Source organism: Diadema setosum, chromosome 2 (assembly GCF_964275005.1).
Source record: "Diadema setosum chromosome 2, eeDiaSeto1, whole genome shotgun sequence".
Classification (NCBI taxonomy): domain Eukaryota; kingdom Metazoa; phylum Echinodermata; class Echinoidea; order Diadematoida; family Diadematidae; genus Diadema; species Diadema setosum.
The window spans coordinates 18,445,744-18,468,743 of NC_092686.1; the positions used below are offsets into that span (position 1 = coordinate 18,445,744).

The 23,000-nt window shown below is 38.1% G+C and overlaps 1 protein-coding gene across 1 annotated transcript in view; it reads left to right on the forward strand.

Annotated features, from left to right (window-relative positions):
- Positions 1–10,336: 10,336 nt before the first annotated feature.
- LOC140246212 (ras-related protein Rap-1b) overlaps positions 10,337–23,000 on the forward strand; it is a 32,263-nt gene continuing 19,599 nt past the window's right edge. The window contains exons 1-2 of the mRNA XM_072325662.1: positions 10,337–10,412; positions 15,480–15,576. Of these exons, the coding sequence (XP_072181763.1) occupies positions 15,520–15,576 (57 nt within the window). The 5' untranslated portion in view covers positions 10,337–10,412; positions 15,480–15,519. The remainder of the gene's footprint in view (positions 10,413–15,479; positions 15,577–23,000) is intronic.

Here is a 23,000-nt window from a genome sequence, read left to right on the forward strand (position 1 = left end):
AAAGATTCTCCGGTGAAGTGCACGTTATGTGATGAAAAGGATGAAACAATATGGTCCACTTATTTTGTGATTGCGATCAAGTTGCTCAAATTTGGCAGGACCTCCTGACCATAATCTCCAGGAATTGCCCTCGTATAATGAATGTAACCAAGTTTGAAATGTAGCTTCGGCATTTGTGGTGACAAATTCGTGTCATATTTATTTTTGTTAATGAAATATCATATTTATGTTAGTAAGTTTAGTAATAGTCCCCCTACTACTGTAAAATTTAAATCTTTTGTTAAAAACAGAAAGAAATTGAATATGTTTTAGCAAAAAAGAAAAACAAACTAACAGCCCATTTTAAGTAATGGCGTTTTGAGATTTGATCCCCTGGCACCTAAGCTTATGACCAGGTAATAATGTTTATTGTACCCTATCACCTTATTTTAGTAGGATTCCATGTGTATTGCGACTTGCCTAGTGTTTTAAAAATGCATTATACAATGTTACATTACTGACAGCCATCAAATTCATGTAATCCACTTGGCGATTTCCGAGACGGTGCTCATGGCATTCTGCCATTTGCAGCCTTAATGCAACCGCGTACTTGTAATTGTACAGCTTTTTTTCCTCTTTTGGATGGTGTTATATTAATTTTGTTTTATGTTAATAGTTGATTGTATTAAAAAAACATTGCAGACTATCTGGGATTGGCCGGATTTGGTGCCGGAGCGATTTTTGTTTGTTTGTTTGTGTGTGTGTGTGTGTGGGGGGGGGGGGGGGGGTGAGGAGGTTTAGTTGGGTGTTGATGTGTGAATGTGTGTGTGTGGAGGGGGGCGGGAGAGGTTATGTTTTGTGTCATGGATCGCTCCGCTACCCAGTTCTGTTTGTCCTGGACTTCTGTAGTGGTTGGGCTCTGGGATCGTATAGTTTTGGTTGAGACTTAATTTCAGGTTTCTAACATTTTTTGGTGAGATAATGAGAAACCTCTTATGAAATATTAAAGAGCATGTAATTCTATGAGTAATTCAACGTTTATTTGATGGAAATTGGTTTTGGAATGGCAGAGATATCCAAAAATGAGCGATTCTAATAAAGTGTGGGACCCACACTTTATTACAATCGCTTTGTTTTACTTTGTTTTTGGATGTTTCAGTCATTCCAAACCCGATTTTCATCAAATAAACTTTGACTTCCTCTTAAAATGGTATGCTCTGTACTATTATCGTAAGTGTTTTCTGCATGGTATCTCGCAAAAAGTTAAAAGCCAAAATCTCATCTCCACCAATACCAATACCAATACCAATACCAATACCAATAGTTATATGTATGCAATAATGGAAAATTGGTGATGTTAATGATCTTTGGATGAGATTATTCCATCTCGGAGTTTCGCACTTAATTGATATTTGTTGTACACTTCAAATATCTGTCACTGTATGTATCTTTTCTGTGTAAGTGACTTTATGGTTATTGTTTATTATTTTTATGTTTCATGATCTTGTTAATTTTGAGAATCATTCGTAAATATTGTGATTTCCTTTGAAGTAATAAAAACAAAATTACAAAAAAAAAACTATATACATATAAAAAAAGAAGATAAGAACAAAACGTGATGATGACGCGGACAAAATGACAATGTCTACTGTGCATGTTCACACATGTCATTTTATATTTAGCAGGCAAAATGTTACACGGAGCAGCGGCTGCAATTTCTTTCGTTCTGAAGCGATCGCCGATTGGATCAAAAGAGGGCGCCAATGGTTTCGAACAGGCCCCCCCCCCCCAATCAAACAAGATAAGAACAAAACGTAATGATGACGCGGAAATATACAAATTTCGGCTCACTCGCGCGTACTAATTTAATTTTTTTTTTTCAAGTCCTCAGTAGTTTGTTGGTATAAATCGTTATCTATAAGGCCGTCATTATATCTCAATTAGAATTGTAGGATTTACTAAGCTAAAAATGACAAGAATTCCATGTTTTGTAAGCTGAAATACAAATTTTTTTTGGCTCGCTCGCTGCGCTCGTCAAAATTTATTAGATCACCCTCAAAAGACCCCTTTTTAAGTGCTTGAAAAAGCATATCATGTGGACTTTTTTTAAAGTCCCTATCGGGATGGGGTTGGGGTTGAACACTAACTCCTTTTCAGAAATTAGGGGCGCAATTTTCGCGCTTGCCCCGGGCACCGTTTTCCCTAGATACGCCACTGATCAAGCATGACTGATCTCAAGCTCCTCCTCGTCGCCTGTGTCATGGACTGTCATTTCGTCGAAAGATGGCGCTCAAAAGGTCTTTCAGAGGAAGCTATAGTGGAGGTCATATTTCTCATTTGACTTTTAAACATTATAAATGTGTGTTTGATGATATTTTCCCCTACATCATCATTATGGGAAATTACACATTCAAGGGTTATAAAGCTTCTCAAAGGGACACTTTTGAAACTCATGCCCTTTGAGGGTTTAAAAAAAAATAAAAATGTTGTGTTGATCAGTTCTTCATAAGATGAATACCTAGATGCAGGCAGTAATCTTTGATTATGGAGGTGTCATCATCACATTATTGCCTACAAAGTACTTGAAAAGACTTTGTTTTGTCAAACAGACTATAACTTTATGAATTTTGACCTGTTTCAGTGGTAGCCAAAACAAAGAAATACATTAAAATAACACAGTCATTCAAAGTTGTGTGATACTGATGACTGCTATGTACAAAGATCTAGTACCACAACAACATAATAAGAAAACAAATTGTAGCCAAACAGAGTTGGGGGGGGGGGGGGGGTAGAGGAGAGGGGTGGGGGGGGGGGGTATAGGAAGGAGAAAAGGGGAGGGAGGAAGAGATCTGACACAATAGATCAACATAAACCAGCAGAGTTTGTATGGGATGAATACTTCCCATAGACTTGTGTGCATTGCATGCATCCTCTATAGGGCTCACACCCATAAATATTTCCCCATAGGGATGTGTGTTAAAAATCAAATTTCAAAAAATTCTGTAAAATAGCTGGGAGAAATGAGGTGTTTCAGCTTCACTAACCTGGATAAGTGAGATATACCCTTTCATCCATCAAATTTTCAGGGTGGATTCTTCAGTCTAAATTCTGTCCAGGGGTCCGCAAAGCCAGACTACGAGTTCTTGTCACTCAAAAAATCACCCATTTTCCGTACACGTACCCAATGAAATATAGTCCCCTCAAATTCCACCAGAAAAGCTTTCATCTTCCAACCAAAATGCAATTTGTAGAGGAATTCATACTCAACATCTACAGCTATTCAGTTTTTTGCCAAACTACATCATTGATTTTTAATTATTTTTTTCTTCATTTATTTTGGTATCTTTGGTACGAATTTGTGAAGGGGTCTGGGACATTCCATTGTATTTACGGGTGTGAGCCCTATACCGAACTCCTCTCGAGGTCAGAGAGAATGATATCGCCAACTTGCTCATTTGAATATTCATAAGGAATGGTCAAGAAATTTTTTCCTAAAAAATGTGAAATTTCAAAACCTCATATCTTCCTTATTTCCCATCCGATTTTGTCACTTGCTGTATCGTTCTGTAGGGAATATTTTAATCTTTCTTTTGAATTTCATTTATTATTGGGGTGGATTTCCTCTTTGGGTGAATCGGCATCCGCCTATTACATCAAAATATATTGAAACATGATGGGACGTTCCATACGTAAGTTTTGAACTACATCTTTTCTTCCCTTGGGGAAATCAAGAATAATGGCCTTAGCTGTGTATATGTCTTTGATTGTTCTCACGACTGACCTGTCCGATGTAATTTCTCGGAAAATGCTGTCACCTTTCATTCACTTTCCATAAAAGGCAGAACCCCCTCAAAACAGCATCCCCCTGTAAGGAATTCTTACACTGAACTCTATTCACTCGGCAAGTATTATAGTGGCCTGTGTTATTTTGTTGTCGTTAACGAGTACGTTAGTCGCAAACGGCAGTTATGCATGCAGTGAAAAAGGCGACACCAGGATTTTCATATCAACTGTGTATAGGAAACCACATAAAAGAGTAGCCACATGCACTTTGGCCCGCTGGCTGAAAGAAGTTTTAGCAGCATCTGGTATCGATGCTTCAGTCTTTACAACTCATAGCTTTTACCGTATTCTTATCTGGTGCCTCTATAACATATAAGCCTGACATTTGCCCTCAATACATCACGGGGCTATCAATGACAATGAAAACTGGAAACTGGGCTAATACATGAATGTTGAATTCATAAAGAATTTTAGAATTAGCCAGTGGTAAACAGTAGCCTACCACTAGTCACGTTCTCAGCTTAATTCGTTATAGATTCATTCGATTAATATCGACGCGGCTAGTACAGCCCGATGAAACTGGAAATCAATTTCAGTGTACTTGGGGAAAGCGTAGGACCTATATCACCTGCATAGTGAGATATGAAATATTATGACAATATACCTAATCATACATTACGATCATGTCTTTAAGTTTACAGACACCTGACGGTAATAAATATGGCTTGTCTGAACCGATTGCATGATGACACCCCCCCCCCAAAAAAAAAAAAAAATAGATAAAAAATAAAAAAAATAAAAAATGTATCAATGCCTTATTTTATATCCATCAATTTTTGTCTCGTTATTAAGACGTACAGCGGCCATAAAAATATGTCCAAGGAGGCAACATTGATTCGCATGGCCAATATATACAATCATGACACGTACAGACCCGGATATGATGCGTGGTAATAACTTCGCCAATATAGCTTCAACCGTATTATTTCCTATAACTTGCTATTATACTTGTACACGTTTTTGGATAACCGATGTTGGTTATCAAGATATGACACTAACTGAAGATGAAAGTTCTCTCTGATTTATTCCTTCCGTTGAATTTCACTTACCAAGTCGGGTCATTTTATTATGATAATGATGATGATGACGATAATGATAGTACTACTAGTAGTATTAGTATTAGTAATAATAATAATAATAACAGTAATAATAATGATAATAATAATGATGATAATAATATAATAATAATAATAATAATAATAATAATAATAATGATAATAATGACAATAATAATAATAATGATAATGATAATAATAATAATAATAATAATAATAATAACAATAATAATAATAATAATAATAATAATAATAATAATAATAACAATAATAATGATAATAATAATAATGGTATATTTTGAACGGGCAAACCCAAGTTGAGACTTGGAAGAAGGTTACATAATTAGAATTCCGAAATTATGCATGTAATAGAATTCTATTACAATGTGGATTATACAAGTGGATAAAGGGCCCCACCAAGTTCCGGTTTCGCTCCAAAAAATACTAATTGGACATGACTGGTTATGCCTATAAGATATAGAAATATACGCAGGATCTGTGTTGTACAACCCGATTGCGCAGTGGTTGCTATCGACCCCTAGCTCTTTTGAGTATAATTATTCTCGTTCACTCCTTCTGACACGATCTTCCTGCACACTTTGAAAGAGGACATTATACCGCCTATACCAGTCGGTATTTGCATGATCCACTCAACATGCTCAAATGAACATCTTTTGAATTACCTATGACTTGAAGTGTGTGGTGATGGACTGCCTGAACATTTCAGACCTCATCATTTCATAAAACATGTTGGAACAGCAATGCTTGCTGGAATGATCTGTCATTATGTCAACTTCATTTTATAGCAACAGCCAATCAGGAAGCTGGATTCTTGTCGTTGTACCACAATAACATTTCAGCAACACTGACTTGTTTTATACAATGAAATTTGAGAGATGGAGTTCCAATCTTTTAAACAACAACTTTCTGTATGGATGCTCAAAAGAATTCCGCATGTGCATTAACTTTGTGCCTTTGATCTTCGCGTCTGATGCCACCATCTATCTGAGCAATCTGCATGAAGATTCATTTTGAACGCTAACATTATGTTGGGTATATTTTGCTTGTTTATTTAATAAATTGAATGAAACTTCACCTAATGATAAGACAAAAGCCAATCCTGTCCCGAGATACGTACACATTTTGCAGGTGTCCATTGGGTCTATAGGAGCGGTATGTAGTGATTTTTCCTTTTTTAATTGAATAGATTTATTGATAAGAACATCGTCGCAGCCAAATACAGAATTCTGACATTTTACATATAACATGAACTAACAAGGATAATAGTCTCGCCTCCAGTTTCTCTCTCTCTCTCCTTCCTCTCTCTCTCTGTACAATTCAGTCATGCTAATTTTTCATCCCCATATCTGTAGCAAATCAAAATTACCCATATTAATCATTCGAATGCTGAAAATGTTTTATATAGTGCATGCCTACAGGCCTAATGCTTGACATAATAAAAAAAAATGTATTTTTTAACAATACAATAATAAAATCAAACTTTAAAGCGTTATACATACAAAACCCACAATAATAATACAAATTGTTTGAAACGCTGTCGTCCTGGAAAGTCGTTTTTATCACGATCTTATAATTTTTCCGCGCAATTCCGACGAATAAAACTCAAATGGTACAATCTTCAAAAATAGTTATCGCAGATTAAAATGTGTCATTAGTGCCCGGACGCCCGCCCTGTTAAGATTTTGTTGCTGTTGTTGTTGTTGTTGTTGTTGTTGTTGTTGTTGTTGTTGTTATAATATCTTCGAACTTCCTGTACAGTTCAGAGTAATTATATTTCTTTTTATGTAGATCTAACTTGACGAGTGTATCGTAAAGTTGTCTATAATCTAAGAGAGATCTAAGTAGATCTATTTCTGATTCCAACATAAATATCAAACCCTCAACTTTTTGGCAGGTATTTGTACCAACACATAATTATGGAAATGGAGATCATTTTTCATAGGGATCAAGGAGATAGACTGACTTCGCCAGATTTTTGTTTTTGTACATGTATCTCTGATTCAATTGTGTTCATAGTTTCCACTATACAATCTGGAAACATTTCTTGTAATAATGCGAAAACTGCTCTATCTAATCTTGTAAATATTTTGATTCTGTATGATTGATTTGTTGATTTGATCAATAAAGACTTAAAGAAAAAAAAACACATCAGAAGACTATTAGTGATGTTTCAGTAAACTTATTGACTATTAAAAAAACAAAAACTTTTTGGCATTGAACCGTCAAAACAAATATCTCTTGTGTCTACTTCTCGATATAATTCGATGAAATTCACCGAAGAGTTTAATAGTTAGCTGTCAAAGTAGATTCTATGATAAAGAACATAATTGATTATTAGATTAATTTCATTTTGTTTACCTTTGTCTTTGTGTTGTCTCAACCGATCTCTTTAATAAAGTAAGTTTTTGGAGGTAATACACGCAAGAATACTATTTTGTTAATATAGGCCTATAAAGGTAGTTTAAATCCTCCCACACAATGATACATGAATCCATTGTCTTCCAATCTATGGGGCAGATCCAATCTGGTATAGGTCTACATAGGTCGTACATCTGTACTAAATTTTTGAGCGGTGGCATCGGACTCTATTATGGGGTCAAAGGATATCGGCCTATTCACTGACAATGTGACTCCACTAACTTTGAACCTCCCTGGGACATGCAAAACCTTATCGACTTGTAATACTTCATTATGAATAGAATTCCAATCATACTTCATGTTATTCGCATAATTTATAATAGGACTTAATATTCTCTAAATATTCTTTGTTAAAAAGCAATAATGACATTAAAGGGGCCGAGGGTCTGCTATTGGAAATCGTCGACCAAAGTATCAATACCACAATGACATTCAAGAGTATATTGAGTCAATCGGAGAATTGCCCGATGATAAAAATGACAGTGGTTGCGATCAATATCACCGATTCTTTAAAAATTAATATAATTTGGAAAACTGATACTTTTAAAACTCTTGGAATATATTTTTCGTTGCAGTTAAAAAGAATGTATGATCTTAATTATAAAGTTAAACTGAAACAAATTGAAGGAAATTTGAACTGCTGGAGAGCCAGAAACTTATCTCTTATTGGGAAGACTTGTGTTATTAAAACTTTGATTTTGCCACAATTATTATATTTATTCTCAGTTTTATGTATAAAGATTCCACAACAGTTCTTTAAAGAACTTGATAAGATGTTTTATAAATTCATTTGGAATGGTGGCAACGACAGAGTAAAGAGGCAGCGTTTATGTAATGATTATTCTTTGTGTGGTCTTCGTATGATTAACCCCTACATTTTTTCACTGTCTCAAAAATTGCAATGGGTTAAACTGCTTTTAGATGATAATTATGATAGTTTGTGGAAAAAAATTGAGTTATATGCATTAGATAAATTCAACAAGAGAAGAGATATTTTGTGGAAAGCTCATGCTCCTGAAACTGTTCTGAATAGACTCGATTGTACTCAACTAGCTGATTCATTGAGAACTTGGTACTTTTTTAGAGAGAAGTTTGTAAAGAAAGAATATAATAATGATTTCTTATATTTGGGATCATTTCAATGTATTTGGTATAATAGAAACATAAGATCTAGGTCAAAGCAATTCTTTTATTATGAAGAATGGTTCAGGAATGGCATTATTTTTATTCATGATCTTCTTAATCCCCCTCATCCAGGTTATAAACTTTTTGAAGAGTTAGTACTCGATTTCCAAATTTCTCCTCATGATAGAAGAAAATATAATTTCTTGTTGAAGAACATTCCTTCTCCTTGGTTGGATGGACTTAATGTACATGATCTTGATATACATGGAAAGATTGTTGATAAGCTTGTACAAACCTTAAAAGTACCTAAATACGCATATTCTATTATGATTGATGAGTGTTTTCCTGAAAACTGTATCACTTTTTGGGAAGGATTAGGTGTGGACCGTGAAAATTTGAATTGGGAGAAAATCCACTTGAGAAACTTTAAGTGTACTATTAATACACGGCTTCGTTCTTTTTATTTCAAAGTTTTTCATAAAGCAATTGCGTTGAGTGATTTTTTGTTTAAGATTAAAAGAAAAGATTCGCCAAATTGCTCTTTATGTAACAAGACGCCAGAGACGATTGTTCATTTATTCCTTCACTGTGAGAAAATAAAGCCAATTTGGAATGAGGTTATCAGTATTATTAATCAGAAAGAAGGTACAAATAGAATCGTCTCAGATTTTGAAAAAATGTTTGGTATACATGAGGATAAATTTTTAACTTATATTTTTCTTCTCGTAAAATATTATATTTATATTTGTAAATTTCAGGGTACTACCCCAGAGTTCATGGGATTGAAAGCTTGTCTAAAGACTAACAAGGATTTAGAGTATTTTTTTGGCAAAGAAAAAGGGTACGCTTGCTTTACATTTTCGGAAATGGAGACTGGATTTTTAACTTATTTATGTAGTTGAACCCGGAGTCCCGGATGTGTCACTTATTTTGTTGGTCCCTTTTATTGTTTGTTTTTGTATCTTGATAGACTACGGACCTGATGAAGCAAAGGGTTAATGGTAAAAATATTTTCCTAAAAACCTCGTTATAACACTGTTTTATTTGATAGAATGTATACTGTTTAGTAATTCATAATGGACATGATTGGTTTTTGTATGCTGCTTTTTCTTATTTTTGTTTTCTTTTTTTTTTGTTTATTTCTATTTGTATAATCATGTTTTTGATCTCTGTAATTTTGTTTGATGTTCTTTAATAAAAAAAAATTGAAAGATAAAAAAAAAATTAAAAAAAAAATTAATATAATTAAATATTCCAGAACTCGTTTTCGGTCCACCAAGTGACTTTCTCTCTTGTTATTATAACGCACGCTGGTGATGACGATCAAAGAGCAGTGCCATGATGAACTTGAGGTCACGTTGTGTGCATTCAGATGAAGAACTTTTCCACTTGCAGTGGCAAAACTGAAGGTCTAACATTTAAAATGTCATGCACATAGACGAATACTCTCCAGACATTCTAATGATTATTAGAGTCCCTTCAAAGGGAGTCTACATTCTATCAAAGTTAGTATTTTCTTTCTTTTTATTCATTTATCATTATTGACTCAGTGATGACGTCATCCCTGTTTCACCGGCCACCAATGTGCCAGACCTCGCCCAGACCTTCACGGGGCTTGATGTGCGTTTGCGCTTGTGGTGGGCGTCGCGGGCGGCGGAAGAGTACTCGTCTAGCATGTTGTCCCAAAGAGGATGGTGTTGTCCAAACTCCGTACTTTTATGAGTACATGTAGCGTGTGTATGGGATCTTACGGATATGCCGGTTGGGTATACGCACACGCGTACGTGGTGCGCAGATGGACCATCCATGATTATGTACGTACTTTTACGTGCGCGCCGTGCGACACCGAGTTCTGTAGCTGTATGTTGGTGCCGCGCCGAGTGTTAGTACACCTTGTATTACAAGCTGGATTGAAGATCACCTGAATAATTGGCCGAGTCTTTCCCTTCGGAACGTCGTTTTCGGTGACGAGTAAGTATAAAAAAAGATGAATTTTCCCAGTTTACCTATACGCTTCTACACGATTTAGATTGACATCGTGGTGTGGGTATTTTGTCACTATTGTTTGTACTGTAGGACGTCTCCCATTGTCCTCGTAATGTAAGTTGTAGGGCCCAGTAGGCCTAGATGTAGTATGCTGATTTTTGGCCGCTCCTTACTGTACTGTACTAATGCTATGGCGTCCTGTCAGATCCGATCTTGCTCTTTGCATTGATGGGCAAGCAGTCGAAGTGAAGCTTACTAGCTCTTGATCTTGCTAGACTGTTGACCGAAAAATCAGTCTGTATCGTCGGGGATATGTTCCGCGGAAACTGCGTCTGTCTTCACGGAATAAGGATCACCGTCAAAGTAAAAAAAAAAAAAAAAAGTGTGGTAAAACTCGCCCAAACCGGCGAACTTTTCTGTGTGTAGCTAGACCAGCCAGCAGTATTGTTAACATAACCGCACCAGCGACCCCAACCCGTAAATTTACCGAGTAGGTAGGGGTCGCATGGCAGCCCTATATTATGGCTATCGCAGAACCGCCTGATATGGCTTAGCATTTTGGTGGTCAGAGACCAAAATACAGGGTTTTACACTGAAATTTGCAGCCATGCTGTTTTTAGATAAGATACTTACAATCAGAGCCGCCAAAGTCGACTTACAATATGATCTGTTTTAAGAGCCCAGTGCAGTGAAGGATTTTTTATCCGAGATTTTGGTCCTTCCGCACTTCGTATCGTAGTACAACTTACACAGCGCATGCGCTATAAAAAGCGCTAACAGCCTTGCTGTCGATCGGGTATGGATAAAACATAGCACATATTACAATACACAATATATGCGTGTGGAAAAAAACGGCGGCTAGCTGAGAACTGAAATGAATATTCATGAGGCGTGACGTATTATACATCACACATTCTTAATAGAACGCATGCTGGGTGATGATTTACTCTACTTATTTATTTCGTTTCGATGACGATTTATCTTGTTTTCGGAGGTAAAGCAAGTGGCGCTTGATTCGACATCTTCAGTTGCGGAATCAAAATAGCGTGCATGATCCATACGCTTGCGTTGCAACCATCGTTCGAACGCCTGTGACCATTGTTCAGCACCAAGTGATCGTGGTTCGACATTCGCGACGTACGGCCCCGTGCACTCGCCCTGCCTATGTGAATGTATTAGCGGGCGAAACTGTATACATATTACATCGCACAGTATCGCACTACGAGAGCGCGGTACTCCATGTACTCCACATGCGGTGCGAGAGATTCAACGTATACACAACCACTGTGTACACAACACGTTGACGAACCATGGTGATACCACAAATTCTGGCACGGGTGGAATGACAAAATATAAATATCGCGTAAACGCTCAAGTTATCTCAGAAACGGCTGCCATCATGGCTGTCGGTATGCACGCTATACAGATTCAATGCAGATAAATGGACTAGTAACTTCGAAACTTGGAATGAAACGAGTCTATATGTGTTGCTGTGCAACTTTACCCGTTGAACTGCTTATGCAAGTTGACCCGGCCGGGAGGGTCGCGACAATAGGGAGCTTTAGATTTTGACGCGCGGACGTTTGAGCCGACGCTTGCGCTGGACGTTCTCCTCTCCCCGCGTCGTGTGGAAAAGTAGCTTTAGATTACGCTGGGACGCAACGTATAAAAAATAAAATCGCGCCCCCATATGATCAGTGCATGAAGAAGCTCTCTACGTCGCAAACTGTGCGGACGTGAAAATAGCCCAGTACGCGTAGTAAACAACTCAGGCGACGCAAGCTAAAAATAGATTGACTTTACGCGCGCTACTGCGCAAGCTCAGAACATGTTTTTTTCCTTTGAACGTCCGCGCGTCTAAAATCTAAAGCTCCCTAATGATTTCGGGGGTCCAGCGACTTGGCCCACTGTTCTGCTCTTCGAAACACGTGTGGAGGTATTTGCATAGTTTGAATTTCGCACTTGATATGCGCCATTTTTTATTCATGAATTTCAGTGAATTTTTATTTGTAAGAGTGGTCTGTCGAATCAAGGGCCACTTGCTTTAATGGTGAGGGATACATGGGCGCCTCTAATATTCAACAATATGGTATTACAACATGTGGCTTTTCGTTGCGAATCCAAGTGTCGTTTTGAACGGTGAGTTGTTTTCAGAATTGCAAGCATCGCAGTGCACTTGATTACTTCACTGAATTGCATACATGTTGTCGGGGCGCTGTTACTGGTTACAGCGCCCTGCGCCGGGGTTAGTATTGTTAGAACCTAGCTAGTGGAAGTGCAATGCAACCCTTATCTTTCCCACTGCTGCAGTGCACTGGCCACTTGCAATGCCACTAGTCTTTGCGGGACTTCATAGATAGTGCATTTAGTGCACCATAGCTGACTCGGATGTTTACTGTGCACACTGCAGGCAAGTAATTGTGCAGGCAGTGTTGTCTCAGCTTACACAAGGTTCTAATGTGTAAATATGGAGAGCAGTCATTGCAATCTCTAATTCTAGCAAGACCTCTTTTCCCCGTACATCAGTCAAACGTGAAAGTAAAGCATTCTTTCATGAATAAACAAAGAAAAAAAAAATACTACTTTTGTAATAAAGTACTCCCAAGGGTCGAATCCAAGTTAACCCAAATTTCCCCTTATGTTGTCCTTGATTCCAGCAGAGCAGGACTGGTAGAGTAACTGTCCCAGTTCGCGGCCAGGCACCTGTTCGCAACCACTACTAATATAACGCTGAACACAGCGACACACTCTATACATGTATACCACACATTCACTAACACACTGCTAATCTACAAAAATCAACCGATGACATGGGCAAAATCTTCAATCAAAGTGAAATATTCTCACCTAAATGACAACGTCTCGCATCCTAAATGTCTTTTTTTGGTACTTTTTAACATCACAGTTAAGGAACAAGGGGTCTAAGAAACTGGATTTTTTGGTCATTTTCCCGATGTTCATGGATTTTGAATACATGTCTTCACATCAAAGTAGAACTTTCGCAAACTGATGTGGGCCACCATTTTTTTTCGGAAGTGGATGTTACAATAAAAAAAATACAAAAAACATAAGAGAGACAACAATAGCACCGCAACAACTGCAATCCCTATTCATGGTCAGAGCATGTGCGCCAGCGTTTTTCACATGCTTTCGCAATGGGACTTGTCGCTTATGCAACGTTTGCAAGCCAAATGAACCGAACTACTACGGTCGCGAACCGGCGGACGCTGTACCACATCGTGGTTGTGGTCTTTTTTTTACTATCGCGATGGACTTTGGTCTTGTGATTATGACAATATTGAAAATTGGTAAGTGGTCAATCTATGATATAACCTAGGTTAAAGCAATTAGCAAGTGTGCATTTCAGAGTGGAAAAACCTTTATGCTGCCGCAAACCGGGACACTTACTCTACACATGTACCAGAGTAGAGGTGATCCGGTGCGAGCTATGTGCGGGCGGCGCAGCTGCGGTTGGGGGGGGAGGGGAGGGAATGAAGGAAAAAAGCCCTCACAATCGCTCGGGTATGGCAGCAACTCAACCAGTAATTTAAAGGGCTGATTTCATGTAGCACGCAAATGATTTGCGAAGGTCACGAAGGGCAAAATCCAACATTCAGAAAAGTTTTTCTCGGAATGTGTTCCGACAAAGAAGCCTAGAGACTATGAAAACTTATCAAATTTTACGACTTTTCCCTGCTTACAGAATCACTGCCAGCAATAGTAAGTTCAGGCACATATCTCTGTTACTTACAGAAAAACCACTGCTGGAGTGGTGAAACCAAATTACATTACAGAAAAAAGGATATGAATCCACACTTGTAATAGCTTGCTGTGCAACAACTGAGGTGATTGTATGGTAAGCCGTGCGTGAAAAATACCGGTAATGGACATCTGCATGTATGCTAGTGCTACTGTGGACATGACTACCTGTATTTACCTATACTGTATATTGTCTTTGCTTGAAAAGTTGGGCCTTTCTGAGACCAAGCTCCACCTTTCAAAAGAGCGCAGATTTCAGAAATGTAAAAGTTATGAATCAGAAGTAATTGATGACACGTGTGTAGCCCAGTGTTGGTTTGCAAGAATCTCTGTGGCATTTACAAAACTTAAATGCATAGACATGCTTTGCAAGAATAAATAGCACTAGAGGAGCAAAGAGGTGGATAGTGAGATGGTGATTGGTACATTAATAATATTGTAATTCTCAGGCTTTTGGTGGGATGCTGCACATGTTTTTCATGTGACTCAAACACTGGATAAACTGATGTGTAATATTATGCAGCATATCCACAAGTTTGAACTAAAGGCAAACACGAAAGGTTGAAATGTAGCCTACACTGTATACTTCTCAGGACAGTAGTACATGTACCAGAAAGCTAAGAGAATTCAATACTCATGGTAATCTCAGGGTCTAGGATCCTTATAACATTTTTTTTTTATTAATATTTGAGATTGTAAAATGGTCTTCATAAATGTTTCACTGAGATACCAAGGTCAGAGAGCATCAAGAAGTGAGATTTTGCAACACTATAAAGCTATAAATTACGCAATCGAGTGCATACTTAATTTAGAGACATCTGGATATACAGTCTGGTAGATGTACAGTAATTCTGTGGGTGTGCCATCTTTTGTGTGCTTCCCTACAGTGTATTGTACATGGTCGTGTACATAGTCTATAAAATGGCTTCTGGTCAAGAAAGGGTTTTCTTCTTTGAGTTGTGTGGAAAAGCTTGTCAGATATGTGTTTATAGTGTGAGAAAAATCCATTGGGCATGACTGTCGCCACTATATGATGCTTGGTACATGTTGCATTTGGTTTCAGCTTCCGTACAATTTAAATGTGATCTTACTTTTGCCATAAATTATGAAATTGAAATTGCCCACTGCCGAAAAAATTTTTACACTGCTCAGTCACTACTTCATGTGTACAAATGTGTACATGTTCTCGTAAAATTAGGGTGTGTGGTGACTTGCGATAATGTGAATGTTGGCCTATAGAAATCTTGAATGATTCATTAATGCAGGAATTTCCTTTTTTTTCTCTCTCTACAGATCCATCTTTGGACGTGGCTGTTGACCAACACTAAACAAAATGCGAGAATACAAGCTTGTGGTTCTTGGATCAGGTGGTGTAGGCAAGAGTGCTTTGGTGAGTGAAAATTGACTATATTGATTGCATGATCAATTTATTGATTATTAGACAGCATTGTCTGGTTAGTCAGCAAGATGTTTGTCCTTTTCACTAGGGCATTCCTACTGGGTATTTCTGTTATTGGGAGGGGAAGGAAATCTACAGTATATTGGATTGAACATAAAGTTTAAACAATTAGTCATGAAGAGCAACAGGCGCTCTTTGGCAGCATTGTGCTAATCTCTGTCTATTGATAGCATTGTGACTTGTCAACTTCCTGTCAATGAAACTCTGCCCCCCACCCCCCCCCCCTCCCCTACCAGCTGTTTGGACTGTGCCTTGAAAAGAGTTATGTCTTTGCATGCTCTTGTGACATGTTGCCAGCAATTTTTTTTTTTTTTTTGTCCTGTCCCAGTAGAGGGAGTGGTTTTACTGTAATATGCTATGAAGAGGCTCTCCTATTTTGGAGCCTCTTTAACCCTTGCTGTGCTCCTTCCTGTTTTGTCAACCCAATGCTTTTGCCATGTATCCACCAGCACAAAGTACTGGAGTCCAATATTCATGCTTTGAAGAGTCAACTGCATGGTATTTCTTTGTGATCTTGACACATAAATTGTGTTTGGAAGTTACAAGTTAGCCAACGCTGACCCAGGCGTGGCGATATGGTAGTGTTAACTCTTGGAAAGCTTTTGCCAGTGCTGCATAATTTGCATAAAGTAACAGCTTGTTTATGCCAAACCACTATAGAAGTGTTGCAGGGCAATCAGAATATCTTGCCTCAGAACCACTGAATGATAGAATTTGAACATCAAATTGGAAGGGGAAATTCTCTCATTGCCGTATGAGTAATTTTGGGTTTCAATAGAGGTGAACCTATACAAATAATACTGAAATTTAGCCCAATAAAGCCCTGTTTTAACAGACCTTATCCAGACAATGTCTGGACAGCGTTGAAGAACAAAATTCCTTGCCTCGGTCGATAAAAACTGCAGGAAACTGCAGGAGAGAGCAAGGGGTAGCGTTTTGAACAGACACACACCGAAAACCCTCTCCGGGTAAGTTTCGTAGCAACCTACTCGTTCATGCACGGAGCAGGGAGGTGTGCAGAGATGGAGTGGCAACTCTTCGTAATTCATGCAAACGCATGTTTGAGTTCAAGGCGTTACAATGGGATGTCTAGCATTCCACTACGCTTTGAAGTCATGCTCGGCACCGCTCTAGTTGCAAGACGAAATTCGGAGACGAAGAACGCATTTCACCTGTAGTTGAATTACAAGCTTTATTTCACTGCAAAATTTTAAATGAAATACTCAAATTGATTTAGAATAGTTTAGGAAAGAATTCAATATTATAAACATGTATTTCTAGTTTCTTCGTAATTCGTAAATTGAAAATGAAATGAAATTAGGCCCTCTTAAAAACATAATATTTTTCTATAATGCGCACATTTCCACATATTAATTTTCTATCTTTTAATAAGGGATATTTTGATCTTTCAAATAAAGTACTCCGCTAAAGCGTGTTCCAGCGCGTTTTTAAAATATTTGCTGTTAAAATTGTGAGTTTTACACTGGATTTTGATTCGCTGCTCCAATTCAAGGTACACAAATTCATTGTTGCCATCATATTGAAAGAGAGAGCGAATTGCAGTAGGAGCAAATATTTCTAGATGTGAGAGCGCTAGTCCCGATTATTGATGCTCTCTTTTGTCAAAGCACATGGGTAACACCTGTAGTTGAACACATAACTTGCTCGGCGGTGCCGCGCATGACTTCAAAGGAGAGCAGTAGTTGTCCCCGCCGAACGAGTTCGAGCAGGGGACTATGAAACGGGCTCCGTACGTGTGTGTGTCCGTCCGTGTGTCCGTCCGTCTGTCCGTCCGTCCGTCCGTCCGTGTGTCCGTCCGTGTGTGCGTCCGTGTGTGATCAAAATCTTCAATTTGCTACTTCTCTGTCATTTATGAGCCAATTTTGGTTCTGTTTGCTTTATATGATAGCACTACATGGGAGCTTTGAAACTTCTACACAGAATTTCAGTCGTGACCTTTGACCTTGACCTTTGACCTATATTGTACATTTTGCTACAAAATGCTACTCCTTCGCCATTTCTAACCCGATTTCGATTCCGTTTGCTTTATATGATGGCACTAGGTGAGGGCTTCAAAACTTCTACACAGAATTTTGACCTTTGACTTCTTTGACCTTTGACCTTGATTTTTGACCTGTATTGTACATTTTGCTACAAAATGCTACTCCTTCGCCATTTCTAACCCGATTTTGATTCCGTTTGCTTTTTGTGATGGCACTAGGTGAGGGCTCCAAAACTTCTACACAGAATTTTGACCTTTGACTTCTTTGACCTTTGACCTTGATTTTTTGACCTATATTGTACATTTTGCTACAAAATGCTACTCCTTCGCCATTTCTAACCTGATTTCGATTCCGTTTGCTTGATGTGATGGCACTAGGTGAGGGTTTCAAAACTTGTACACAGAATTTTGACCTTTGACTTCTTTGACCTTTGACCTTGATTTTTGACCTATATTGTACATTGGCTACAAAATGCTACTCCTTCGCCATTTCTAACCCGATTTTGATTCCGTTTGCTTTTTGTGATGGCACTAGGTGAGGGCTTCAAAACTTCTACACAGAATTTTGACCTTTGACTTCTTTGACCTTTGACCTTGATTTTTTACCGATATTGTACATTTTGCTACTAAATGCTACTTCCGGCGGGGACATATTTTACGCACCACGTAATTTCTACTTTTCCTTGTTGTCTCTCCTTCTCTAGCACCTCCCTGCACCGAGGGGGTGTGGTTACAATCTAGTTTATGCCAAGTCTCACAAGTTTTTAAACTTAGAATAGAGTGGCATCTACAGGGCACATATTTATTTGATGTATCACCATAAAGAACACTATCTGAATGCCAACATTGTAAGTTTTCTGACATTGCTTTACCTTTTTTGCACAGATATCAAAAGCCAGCTCAGTGTTCAGCCTTTGCTGTCAGGAGTGGCCTCATTGTTATGTCACAATAGAGCACTGCATCATCTCTGTTTGCAAGTGCGATTACTCACATGCATGTACATAGGTGGCTGATGCAGATTGTGTACAAACAGTAATAGTAGCAGACCTTGTGAGTAGGAGGGACTTTCTGTCTGAATAAAAGGCATTAACTGGCACACGTGGTAATACATGATGATACCTGTACATAATTCAAATGGCATAACCAGTCATAAATCTTGTTTGTAACATTTTGTGCATGAATCATTATGGTACACAGTGTGGTTATTTTTTAAACAAAACTGTTGGGCACAGTTTATGCTAGGATCTCAGCATGGATAGTCACCAATGCTCAAAACAAGAATTCTTCACAACTACACTGTACTGATGATTATGGATGATGATGGTAACTGCAAGAATGTTAATCGTGATGAACACTTGAGCAGCATGCAGTACATTGTAGCATCAGCATTAACTTATAAAGGATTGGTTTGGATGGTTTTATAGCAATTATATTACAGTCCTCACAGCTTAATCAGGAGGGGTCGGGAGACAATTTTTTTCTCCCTTTTAAGCGGTGCTCCCTCTTGAGCGTTGGCTTGATATTGGCCCATGCAAACCACACAACATGAAGCCCAGTATGTGGGCATTACACTAAACCATGCACAGTTATCAAACCTGCCGATAACCACAGCAACAAGTACATGTGCACTACAACACACAGACACAAAACTGCGATAAGAAAAGGTGCAACAGTCTCATAATTTTGGCAAATGCATCATTAGAACAAACCTTTATTCATTTGATCCACAAAATAACCCCTTTTGTGAGGTAGGCATGTTACAGTTGTACATAACGTAATTACCTGGTTAAAAATTGTGAATGTACAGGAAATTAGCAATAGATATTGAAAAATACTAACATTAAAAATTCAATTACCAATCAGTCAGATGAATCAATCACATTTGTGAAGTATCATCAGAACGGGAATTAATTGTCGCCCATTTTGCGTATACAGTGTGTGGGTTATCATGCTGATCAATAGAACTTTCATTAATTGCCTCAAGGAAGGTGTTACAACTCTTCCCAGGAGAACCGGCACATATTGGTATCAAACACAATACAAGGTTCATAGGAAAATTATGCTGTTGCGAACACTTCTGTTTTGATTCTGTTTTCAGAGGCATCAGAACCTTATCAATCTTGGCTAGTTGCCAGGAGTAATATTTTTGCAAATGAAGGCAAGGAACATTTCCTTCACTGGATAAAATGCCTTTACTTCAGTGCTATCGTGAAGTGGAGGATACTTTGGATGTGCACACAGCAGCATGTACATGTGTTTCATGTAAACATTTCTTGTGTGTGCACTATTTACCACATTCTTCAGCAAATTTCATTCATATTTGCTGTGGAGTATCATGGAAATATGTGGTACAAAATGTATCGTTTAAGTACAAAAGGGTGAGTTTTGTAAGACTAAGGTTAACTTTTGTGTCTGCTTCAAATTACTAAAATTAAATGCTTGCTCTATGAGTCTTCTTCAATTTTGAATAAAGAAGATAGAAGATAGAATCAGTGATTTCAAGTTCGGTGCTACTGCTAGTGCTATCTTAGCACTAGCGCCGGTGATAAAACTGAACTTGAAATCAGTCGATGTTGGGAGGTTGACCCCAAAATCATGACGTATTTCTGGTTGCTGGTGCTGTGCTCAGTGTTGAATGTTGTCTGTTGAACCGGGCTCCACTGTTTATGCAGGGCTGCACACTAACCTATTTTTTCTACCGGTCCGACCTTTCTCTGTCAGACCAGTAAATACCTACTTTTACTATTTTTTACTGGTCCGATCAGAAAATTTACTGGTCAACAACAGCAACAACAAAAAGCACTAAAAGTCTTGCAAACTAATTTTCATGTTTTCTGTTGACTATTGTTAAACCCCCCCCCCCCATGCACATCTTACAGATTAATATTTTGTTATCTTGCCTTGTTTATTCAACAAGAAAGCCGTGTGGATCATTTCATTAAGAAAGAATAAAAAGGAATCATTTGCGAATTGATACAAAAGGGAAGAAGAAGAAAAAAAAAGAAGGGATTGAAATGCGGACTTTAATTTTCTTCTGAAAACCTCTTCCCATATCTTGTATACATGTGTTCTTGAAGGTACACGGCAGGGTCGAATTTGTGATGCTTTGTTCACAGGCTCTATCTCTTCTTCGTGTATAGAACCATTCTAAAAGAATTGAATTTTTATTTGTGAATTAAAGTATAAAATGATAATGAGCAAAATCAGATTGTATGAAATGAGTTGGTTACTTTTTCTGAACATCAGCGCAAGTAGAAAAACATGCATTACTTAACTTGCTGCATATTTCACGCTCTTACTGCTCCGATGGATTGCAATGAATTCATTAATTATTTTGGCTGTAATTTTTTATGATGCATGCGCCGGAAGGGGTTGAAAATACGTTCTTTATTTTTCTCCCGATAGTCTCTTCGCATTTTGTACATGCTTTCTTGAAAGGTATATGACACGGCCGAGTTCATGATCCTTTTTGCGCCTATTTCCACCTCAAATATCAGCAGGGTTGTGATGATTTCATGAATTATTTTGGCTGTAATCTTTTGTGATGCACGCACCAGAAGAGATTGAAAATGCGTTCTTTATTTTTCTCCCAATAATCTCTTTGCATTTTGTATCTCATTATGCGTTCTTGAAATGTACGCAACACGACCGAATTCATAATCCTCTTTGCGCCTTTTTTCCCTCAAATATCAGCAAGATTGCAATGACTTCATGAATGATTTCGGCTGTAGTCTTCTTGTGATGCACACCAGAAGGGGTTAAAAATTAAGTCTTTATTTTTCTCCCGATAATCTCTTCGGATTTTGTATATTATGTGTTCTTGAAAGGTATACGACATGGCTGAATTCATGATCCTTTTTAGGCTGATTTCTACCTCAAATATCAGCGGGATTGTGATGATTTCGTGAATTATTTTGGCTGTAATCTGTTGTGATGCACTCACCAGAAGGGGTTGAAAATGTGTTCTTTATTTTTCTCTTATAATCTCGTCGCATTTTGTACATTATGTGTTCTTGAAAGGTATACGAAGTTGCTGAATTCCCAATCCTTTTTGGGCCAATTTCTATCTCCAATATCAGCGGTGCATGATTGTGAGGATTTCACGAAATTTTGAAAAAAAATTTCTCTTGAAAGTTACACAGCAGGGCGGAATTTGTGATCCTTTTTGCGCCTATTTTTTCCTCAAATTTCAGCGGGGTTGTGATGATTTTTAATGAATTATTTTGGCTGTAATATTTTATGTTGCATGCGCCAAAAGAGGTTGAAAATGTGTTCTCTATATTTCTGAGGATAATCTCTTCACATTTCGTACATATGCGCTCTTGAAAGGTATACGATGCGGCTGAATTCATGATCCTCTTTGCGCCTTAATTTTTCCTCAAATATCAGTGGGATTGTGATGATTTCTGAAATTATTTTGGCTATAGTCTTTTGTGATGCACCAGAAGGGGTTGAAAATGCATTCTTTATTTTTCTCATGATAATCTCTTCGCATTTTGTACATTATGTGTTCAAAAATTTACACGAAGTGGCGGACTTCAGGATCCTTTTTGGGCTGATTTCTACCTCAAATATGAGCGGTGCCCAATTGAAATGATTTCATGAATGATTTTTCTCCCAAAATCTCTCGTATTTTGTGCATGCATACATGGCAGGGCTGAATTCGTGGTCCTTTTTGCGCATATCTCTACTATGAGACCATTCTGAATTGAATGAAAATATTCCTTTGTGAAAATAATGTGTAAAATGAAAATGAATGCAATCAGATGTATTCAACCCTGTAAGAATATATTTTTACTTTTTCTAAACATCAGTACAAGTAAATTAACTTGTCCACTGCCAGGCTGCTGCGAAGCCAGGATTGGATTTTGCATTTAAAGTCATGACCACAGAGTACAAAATGTGTGCGCTTCTATACTCCTTGGCTGGCATAACTGCCGATCGCAAGCAAACGAACGAATGAACGAACGAGGGTCGGGGAATTACATGCATTTCAGCAGTTACATTGTACATACTTTGCGTGTATTGCATGGCAGTGCGTGAGCAGTGCCAATGCACATGGGGTTATGAATGATGAAGCGAGTGTGAATTCGAACAACCATTTCGTCGACTGCTAATGCCCAATCCGCGCCGGTACAAATAAATGAACACTTGCGTAAAACTTGTTAAACGATGCAACTGCATTCTATTTCTCCCTGATTGAGGCTGCTCTTTTTCTTTCAACTGACTCTGCCAGTGCTATTTTTTACTGGTCGTGTCGGACCAGTAACTTTGGCAATTCCTGAAAAGTTACTGGCCTGACAGTGACTTTTAACGGTCTGGGACCATGGACCATCGGACCAGCGCCAGTGTG